Raw genomic sequence first — 9,676 nt, 5'->3', positions numbered from 1 at the left:
GTTTTATGTGCTGCAGAACATGAACCTGCTGTAAAACAGCAATTATGCTGAGTCAGGCTTGATTTTTAATAATCTTTTCCTGTTAAATAAATCAATCAATCAAATCAAATCTGTAATGCTTGGGTAAAACTGACCTCATTTAGTTTGTGAAACTCCACAGAGCTGCAGGAAGCCTTTAAAGAGTTCGACTACGACCAGGACGGCTACCTGAACTACAAAGACGTGGCTGAATGCATGAGAACGATGGGATACATGCCCACCGAGATGGAGCTGCTGGAGATCGTTCAGCAGATCAAGATGAGAAGTGAGTCTGATGTCAAATCTGACATCTTTCACTCTGAGCGTCCACTGTTTTATACAACAAAAGAAGTAATATCTTACTTTTTAGAGTATTTTCATAGACAAGGTGTTAAATTTTAAAGTGCCTGTGACATGCCTATCCTTCAAATACAAAAAGTTAAAGAAAGCATATTTACACTTAGGAAAATTAGCATAATACACATAATTTTACCCATTTTGTCACATAACTGGCCTACTTTCTTTTAAATTTGGCTCAGCCAAAGTGAAACAGGAAGTGACATCAAGGGGAACTCATTAATAAATTACACTTGCTGGTCTTTGTTTATTAAAACAAAATTATTTAAACTCTTCTTCGTCTCTCTTTGATAGGGACTAAAAGTAATCTAAAGAAATATCAGATTCTTCTCTAGTCTGTTGTTAGCTTTTGTAATAACGCTCTGTTTACATGCAGATATTCCCCTTTGACATCACTTCCTGTTTCTTCACATGCAAGTATCTCAACAACTGTTCATCTCAGTGACGTGAAATTTGTTTTGCAACGTTATCAATGTTATCTTTCCAAAAACGCATTCATGTTTATTACAAAAATTTGATGTCACAGGCATTTTAAAGTAAAGAAGTAAAAGTATAATATTTATGTTTTGAACACAACAAAATATAAGGTACTTAAAAAATTTACTTTCATGTCAAGTACTACAATGAAGTACTGTAAATGTACTTAGTTCCTATACACTTCCGAATATGTTTTTTGTTTAAAGCCTCATTCTTCCATCAAAGATTCCTGGTATATTTCCATCAAATAAAACACTTAATTCAGTTGAGGTTGTTTGAAACTGTGGGCGGAGCCTAACAAGGCAATTTTACCAGACCAATCAGAGAAGATGAGACTTTTTGGCGGGACATGGGAGTGGTCTACATGGAAGAGAGGAGTAGTGCCACAGTAGCCTGGCCCTTGCTTTCCTACGCAGTTCCGCTCAGTTCTAGTTTCCCTTCACTGCTCCGTCTGGGATTTCTCCCATAGACAAGGATTTCTACGGGAGAATTTTCATCTGAGCCAATCAGCGAACAGAAGGCGGAGTTTTGAACAATGTTGATTTTCTCTGCAGTGTCTGCTAATTAGTTTAGCATATGGCAGTGGAGGAAGTGAATGAAGCCAGTCTGTGTTGATAAGGCTTCCAAATTAAAATAAATTTGTCTGACAAAGCAGCAGTATCATCTACAATCAACTCGTACGGCTCGGTACTTTTCTCCTCTCAGTAGGGTTGTTTACAGCACATGCAATTTCCGGTTAGCTTCTTAGCTTAGCCTCCTTCACAGTGGAGCTGGCACACATACAGTTTGTCATGGCCAACCGATCCAATCATTTTAAACTTCAGCAGAGGCCACGCCTCCAGCAAGAATCGCTTCTCTATAGCCGAGAGTCCAGACCCTCGATCCAATCATTTTAAACTTCAGCAGAGGCCACGCCTCCAGCAAGAATCACTTCTCTATAGCCGCGAGTCCAGACCCTCATGCGAAGCAAAGTGAAGGACAGGGTCCGGTTTTTACCAGGCTAGGGCCACAGTAAAATTTTATGAAATGCTTTTTGTATTTATTTTTGCCCAGAATGTAGCTTTCTTTTTTCAGAATTCTAATAAATAAATAAACAAATAAATAAATAAATAAATAAATAAATACTTGTTTTCCTCTGTAGGTTCTTGTTTTTTTAGCCTATGAAATGAAACAAAATAAAAAAAATTAATTTAATTAAATGTAATTCAGCTAAATTAAATTAAATTTGATTTAATTTAATGTGTTGTATGTTTCACTGGACAATTAAAGAAACCTCTGAAATTTGTTAAAAAATATTACAAAGATCAGGACATTTTTCAAGATTAAAATTTTGAATATTTTTTGGATGAAATATGAGTGGGAATTTGATCAAACAAAAGTCCTTAAAACCTGCTTGAAACTGATCAAATTTGTAAAAGTTTACCTGCTTTTAATTTGGTCAAATTCCTGATCATTTATTTGTTTATTTATTTATTTTACTTTTCTTGTTTTTTCCTCATTAGTGGGCGGATTGATGGACTTTGATGATTTCATCGAGCTGATGGGACCCCGGATGATGGGAGAGACCACTAACATGCTGGGACTCAAAGAGCTCCAGTCAGCATTTTTACAGGTCAGACACTTCATATGGACTTGTAAAAATGATTTATTGATCTCCTAAAATTCCTCTTCTGTATTAAAGTTTGATTTGGACGGAGACGGAAAGATCAACCAGGAAGAGATGAAGGAGGCTCTGAAGACGTTGCTGGGGGAGAAGCTGAAGAAGGGGGAGTTGGAGGAGATCTTAAAGGAGCTGGACATTAACGCAGACGGCAACATCGACTTTGAAGGTGGGAGATTAGAGATTATTTACTCTGCAGGAGCTTCAGAATATAAGGCAGAACTCAACATTTTGTCCTCTTCCTTCTATTTTTCAGAGTTTGTGATGATGCTCTCTATTCACTGACCACTGGAAATAACTGAACGGACGAATTCAATACAATTTGGATCAAATGAACACATTTAAACATGTTTATGATAGTGATAAACTACCGAGCATTGTTTTATAATGAACTGTAAGAAAAAGCCTTCAAATGTTGAGTTTTTTGTGTTATTTTAGTAAAATAATGAGCTTTTTTGTTCTGGTGTTTTGTGTAAATAAAACAGAAATGCTTTGCTATTTTAATAAAGAAATTAAAAACCTGTTGAATCTGTCTTTTCACAATTAAAACAGAATAAAAATCAAAGAAATGACACATAAAATCAGCCTTTCAATCAGACTTTATTCCAAAAACATCATAAATCACTGCCAAATAATTTGTAAATAGTGTCTATTAGCATCCAGAGAATATAAGTTAAATATAAATAAAATGTTAACTAACAACAAAAAAGCAGCTTTGAGCCTCTAAACCCCCCCAAAATCACTTATATCAGTTCTACATTTAATAATGCTTGTAAATTCAATTATATAAAAAAATAACCCTACAAGCATAACACTACTGGTAAACTTCACACTATTCAGGAAAATGTGCACAAATAATCTGCAGTTAAAGTTGCATCAGTGTCAGAAAGAAACTGGAATCAAAGTATTTGTGGATTAATGCTGCCACTGACTCACAGCACAGGAGCAGAACGCTGGTTTAACACAGGGAAACAACATTTATGCTCTTCACAGCTACGACCCAACGTCACTGCTTTAAATAGATCTTTTTAATATTAGTTATTAATCCAAACTATTTATAGAGCATGCAGAACCAGAATAAGCTGCTAAAACACCTGGATTAAATAAATAAAAACATCTGCCTGATTAAAATAGTCAAAAAGTTTGTAACTCTTCAACAAATTCTATTAGATCTTGGTTGTATGTTGTGTTTCTTATTTTATCACATTTACAGGTTCAGCTGTTTTCTTTGTGATGAAGTCCACTACTTTTTTGTTGAGGAATGTTTGCACTGAATTTTGTAAACAATGTGAAAAATCAGACTTTGTAAACAAAGTCGTAAGCATCTTACCAGCATCACATTAGGCGTGGCTGAGGGGGTTCAGGCTTTCCTAAACTCTGAAACAAGATGCACATGCAGAACTTCAGGGTTAAAGCTGGTTCACGTGGTTTAAGGAAGCATCTTCTGACAGTTTTTACACAGCTGTGAGGATTTAGGTTTAATGTTCGTGGCACAAAAATCCCAACATACCATATTTTCTGCACTACAAGTCAGTTTTGTTCAGTTTGGCTGGTCCTGTGACATACTCTGATGAGACTTTGTTTTTCCCTCATCATGACGCAGTTTTTGACTGATTAGATCATAGTGACTAACATGCACCAAGGAGGAAACATACCACCTGCAGCTGTGAGAGGACACTCTAGGCTTGTGATAACTGCAGTTTATCTTGTTCCTGTAGCCTACAGGTTAAGAAAATGAGCAGCAGAAAAGAAAGTTTGGAATGAATGAGAAACTTGTGAGGGATTAGTGAAAAAGTCGCAGAAGAAAATGAAGACAACCAATCACGGAATGAGATTAGTGAATTTACTGACGACTTGCTTGTTGGAATATGTTGGGCCTGGCTGGTTGTGGCGGAGATCAAAATATTTAAAGCTCGCAAATTTAATGTAGTTTAATTTAGAAAAATAATGGATTACACCAAACTGAACGGAAAAGTACAGAAAACTGTATCGGATCAGTTTTTTTTCTAACGCTAATGACGAGAGAGCATAACGACAGAGGATGGTAAGCTAACGGTAGCTAATATTAGCTTGTTGTTAGTACTGTAACCTGTATTTTGGTATTTTGCTACAGTTGTTGTTTAGTGGACTATTTCACGGATACCGCCTAAAAAGTAGAATAATGAAAACACAATATTTATATCCACTGGGTCTAACAGATCTAATGCTAAATATGTTGATGTGGTTTACAGCGATCTGAGCCGTGCATCAAATTTCCAACTTCAGATAATTTTGAGCAGCGTAAATGTCCTGGACAAATTTGTTCTTTTTTTGATTAGAAGTTTATACCTCACAAACCAAAATAAATATTTTAAAATGCACAACAATCCAAACTTTAAACGTTGAGAACATGTCCCATCACTTATTTTTCTTTTGTTTGCCCACAAACCATTGCACGCTGCTTCTGATAGGTGGTGCTAAACGGTATCTGCGAAATAGTCCATTGCAAACAGTTCACGTAAAGTTACTCTAATTTTGTAGCTAATTGTGTTATTCCAGATTAAATGTCTGTTCTTCGACGAATACCCTGCATTTTTTGACTGATGTGACTTATAGTTCAGAAAATATGGTTGTCATGTTTTCATAAACAGCCTAAATGAGTCATTTCAGTTGTTTAAGCTCTTATCTTTATGTCACAGTTGAAACTCTCAGTTCTTCTGGTGACACCTCTAGCTGTTTTACCACTAGTAGCTCTCTACTTCCTGTCTTCAGTGATCAATCAGGACAGCAAGCTCCTTTTATCTACAGCTCGTTGCTCAGTTCGTCTCCGAACTCGGCCATGATGTCATGCATCCAGATGTCCCTTTCTTCCTGCGAGGTGTCCACCAGGAAGACCGTCAACTTCCTGTCCCACGGGTTCGTGGCTTCCTGCACGGCCTCCAGCTGGGCCACCAGAGGCTTCTTTTCCACGTGGTTTCTGAAAACGATGGAGGCCTCCTCTGACCACTGCCTCTGCTTCACTCCTGTGGGCGGAGGCAAAGAGGAGCAGGTCAGTCACAAAAAGTCAAAATCTGTGAAAATAAAGGGAATTAGAGGAATAAATAACTAGCCCCATTTCCAAACAATTGTAATGTGAATTTTGAGCAAACTTTTAAAATGTTGCAAATAAAAATGAATAAGGCGCGTTTCCATCTAAAGCAGAGGTGCCCAAAGTGTGGCCTGTGGGCCAAATTTGGCCTGCCAAACCATTTGATGTGGCCCACCACCAATTGTCCTGGTTACTAGATTGTAATCTGTCTTATGTAGAAACACTATGTTTCCACTTAGTCTTTTCAACAATTGGTCCAACTATACGTACAAGGAGCTGTAGTCAGATAGTCTTAACTCACAGTACTGACTTTCTTTGAATAGTTTTAAGATTAAATATAAAATACAAATAACTTCAAGAGACATTTATCTTAGATTTAAGTCCATATATAGATTTTCACACCTTATAAGACCACATATACTCAAAATTTAAAATTATGAAAAGACTCAGGAGCCTTTGCTGCCCGAGCATACGTTGAATTTTCTCCATGTTCACGGGCTGAAAAATAACCAAACAAACAAAATGTGGACAACCACAATGGCTGCTAGCTTAAATTAAAAAAATGCAACTTTACTTGAGAAGTATTTGCATTTCATGTATTATATTATTGCATTTGGCCCACCCCACTTAGACTGATTTTAATTTTGGCCCTCAGGGAAAATGGTTTTTAGCTTTGGCCCTCTCAAGGAAAATCTTTGGGCACCCCTGATCTAAAGGTTAGGAATAAATCAACCAGGCTACACAAAGTGTAATTACATCAGACATTGGCTTTAATAAACAGGAAGTAGAGGTTATAAACTAGCAGGGATACACTCAGGACAATGGAGAGAAGTTTTCAGGAATGTGTTGCTGTAGGGAAAGCTGTAATAGTTCTGTCATATCAACTAATATTGGTGATGTTACATGATGTCCAGAGACGAATAACAAATACAGTTTTTATGAAAATATCCGGGAAGACGCCGACAGCAGACACAGCTGATCTATCAGGTGAGGTAAACATTCGCTACGTCAGAAGTTATTCAGCAAATGTGTTTCCATCTCCCCTTTTGCATTTCAACTATTTTTTGGAGAATCCAAAAACCACCTCAAGCGAGCGTGAAAACTTTTTTCTGCAAAATTTATGATTTTTTTTACAGCGAATTTTCTCGTTTCCATCAACCTTTCCCTACTTTACTTCAAAATGGGCATAAAAAACATTGATTGAAACACAGCAGCACAGACAACAATAGAGAAGTTAAAAGGTTAAAACCTGGACTAAAACAACTAATATGAACCTGCTGAACTTGTCTGTAATGCTTAGTTATCAAATTTCACCAAGAGAACTCAGCTTTGTCTAAGAAAAACTCCCCTAAATTTTTCGAGCAACAATTCGTATTAATAATAATAAAAAACAAGAATATAAACAAGAACACATTTAACTTGAAAAGGAGTGGGAAGAAGACAAACGTATTTACTCCTACTCCATATTTATATATATAAATTATGTGGTTGCTACTGACATTTGAGATTTAGTATATTGTGTACACGTTTTCCTTTTTTTCATCATGATGCATTTTCTTGCTAATAACATTGATGTCACCCATAAGGTCATCACCAAATCAATAATGATTATTAATAACTGTACATAGCATTTTTTTCTGCTTTCATTTATAATAACATTGTAATTTAATAGTTACATTAAGGTATTGGTGCAAACTGTAATTATGAGTAATGTGAACCTTCTGTCAGGAGGAACAACCCCCTAACAACAGACCCAGCCCTTGTCGAGTATCCTAAACTTGCAGTAAAATACACAATTTTGGTAATACTAAAGAAAATAAAAAGACAGAAATAAAATTAAATAAATTAAAAGAAAATATTTGATGATAAATCTTTTAAAACCTGAGACGCTTCTATAAAACATGATCAAATAATAATCAGCCTCAGAAAAAAGGAATCCGTTTCTTTCCTGTCCAGTATGAAAACAAGCATATCCTCCTTTTTGTTTCCTTTAGTTAATTTAACTCAATTATATCTTTAATTAGTTTTCACTTTCACCATAAAATCATTGTAACCATAGCATAAATCTTGAATAAAGCCAACAGTTCTCTGTGAAGCTCTTAGGTCGACCCACCTGCCAGCTGAGCAGGGATTCCCTGGAACGGCAGCTGTCTGAACTCCTTGATCAGTGGTCTGAGGAGGCTGCAGCCCACCAGCTCATGTTTACCATAATCCAGCTCGTACACCGACACCAGCCCATTGGTTAGAACTCCCTTCACTAACACTCGATGCCAGCTGAAAAATATACAGAAGAATCGGTTAGGACATAGACTAACAAGGCTGTTTACTGATGATAAACTGGAGCCATCAACATCATTAATAACTTACAGTATAACAGGTAAAACAGATCAACACTCGACTCACTTGCTCTCAATTTTAGCAGCATAAATGAGATTCTTCTCTATGTTGAGTGGTTTTTCCTCAGTTTTATTGTAGTAGAGTATCATCTCTCCCATCAGGACCACCAGTTTGTACATATCTCTCCAGGGCTGCAGCACAAAGTGGCCTGGATGGCACGCCAAGGAAACAAACACATCCATGTTGTTTCCTGAAAATGCAAGAAAAAAAAGTGTTTTTTTTTTTTGTCTGAATGCTTTCAAAACACTATTGACAGTAGCAAAATTTAAAATATATTGTATATTTTCATCCTTACCTATTGGAGGTAACTCTAGCAGTTGTGGCAGAAACGATGGAGGTGATGAAGGTGATCCTGGTTGGCTTGTGGTGGTTTTGTTACCTCCTCCTCCTCCTACTTTGGATGCTGACAGAGTCCTCCTGAGATGAGTTTTCGATGTGACAACAGCTGACGTTGGACTGCTGCTGCTGGACTCACTGGAGCTGGAAGACTTGGAGGATAAAGGATTTGCAGAAACCTTGATTGGGCTGAAAAAAAGAAAAGAAAGGTAGACTCAAAATTTGAGGTTGCCCAATAACAGATTTTCACTTTCGGATTCTGAAGCTGAGTTTTAGAAATCAGTGCAGCCGACTGATGAAAATCATTTGTTGGGTTGTTTTTGGCCTAAAAATGCGAGAGTTTTTTTTTTAAGACATTTTAATAAACAGGATTTGGAGCAGCGATTCCCTGTGATTTAGCCTTAATTTGATATGAATCACTACACCTTCTTACTACAATTGTCAAACTCTTGCAGTTGCTTCACATGGTAAATAAACTACTGGACAGAATCCACCTGATTGGTTCACAGCAGTTTTAAATGCTATACATGCAGTTAAAAGCATACAAATACCCATATTTCCCCTCTACAAGTAGAACTCCTTAAAGTTCCTGTGACATGTATATCCTTCAAACACACAAAGTTGAAGAAAACATTTTTATATTTAAGAAACTTGGCATAATACACTTGATTTTACCCATTTTGTCACACAACTGGCATATTATCTTTTGAACTGGGCTCAGCCAAAGTGAAACAGGAAGTGACATCAAAGGGGAACCCGTCAAGAAAAGGAAGTCTCTGATCATTGTTCGTTAAAACAATAACTTTTGATCTCTGACTCTTAATCTCTCTGATGGTCACTCAAACTCTAAAAAAACAGATTCTTCTCTAAAATCTGTGTTATCAGACAATTTAGCAATGCTCTGTTCAGACATTCCTCTTTGACATCACTTCCTGTTATTTCACTTGTGAATATCTCAACAACCGTTCACCTCAGCGCCAAGAATTTTTTAAAGCAAAATGTTATCAATGTAAACATTCAAAAAATGCATTCATATTTATTACAAAAAAAGATGTCACGGGCACTTTAAGTAATTAAATAAGTAAATAAGACTCCGTTAATAAAGACTTAAAGGGGCAATATCATGTAAAATCAACTTTTTTGAGTTTTATATCATGTTTTAATATTATACTGTCATAAAAACATGCCCAAAGCCTTGCTTTTACACATTCATGCATGTTTGAGAAATCCTGCAGCGTTTTTAGGAAGCCATGCTGAGGAGCAAAACGACGGGGGGGGGACCAGAAATGCCCCTGGAACGTGTCTTTAAGCCGAACTTCCTCATGGCAGAGCGCAAGCCCCCACCTCCCCACAAACCCCGCCCA

General features: G+C 36.8%; 2 protein-coding genes across 3 annotated transcripts in view; one reads left to right on the top strand and one right to left on the bottom strand.

The window, feature by feature from the left end:
- The window catches only part of si:cabz01076231.1 (calcium-binding protein 2), a 4,838-nt gene extending 1,803 nt beyond the window's left edge, over positions 1–3,035 (top strand). For both annotated transcript variants that reach the window (XM_014019248.1, XM_014019247.1), the window contains 4 exons: positions 161–304; positions 2,355–2,464; positions 2,534–2,681; positions 2,769–3,035. In XM_014019248.1, coding sequence (XP_013874702.1) covers positions 161–304; positions 2,355–2,464; positions 2,534–2,681; positions 2,769–2,797 — 431 coding nt within the window. In that variant the 3' untranslated portion in view covers positions 2,798–3,035. The remainder of the gene's footprint in view (positions 1–160; positions 305–2,354; positions 2,465–2,533; positions 2,682–2,768) is intronic.
- Positions 3,036–3,093: 58 nt separating this feature from the next.
- The window catches only part of tdrd7b (tudor domain containing 7 b), a 23,640-nt gene continuing 17,057 nt past the window's right edge, over positions 3,094–9,676 (bottom strand). The window contains exons 16-19 of the mRNA XM_014019246.1: positions 8,272–8,501; positions 7,983–8,166; positions 7,693–7,853; positions 3,094–5,514 (exon numbers count right to left, since the gene is read on the bottom strand). Of these exons, the coding sequence (XP_013874700.1) occupies positions 5,294–5,514; positions 7,693–7,853; positions 7,983–8,166; positions 8,272–8,501 (796 nt within the window). The 3' untranslated portion in view covers positions 3,094–5,293. The remainder of the gene's footprint in view (positions 5,515–7,692; positions 7,854–7,982; positions 8,167–8,271; positions 8,502–9,676) is intronic.

The sequence above is a fragment of the Austrofundulus limnaeus genome, unplaced genomic scaffold (genome assembly GCF_001266775.1).
Source record: "Austrofundulus limnaeus strain Quisiro unplaced genomic scaffold, Austrofundulus_limnaeus-1.0 Scaffold213, whole genome shotgun sequence".
NCBI lineage: Eukaryota > Metazoa > Chordata > Actinopteri > Cyprinodontiformes > Rivulidae > Austrofundulus > Austrofundulus limnaeus.
This window is presented reverse-complemented; position numbering and strand designations above follow the sequence as displayed.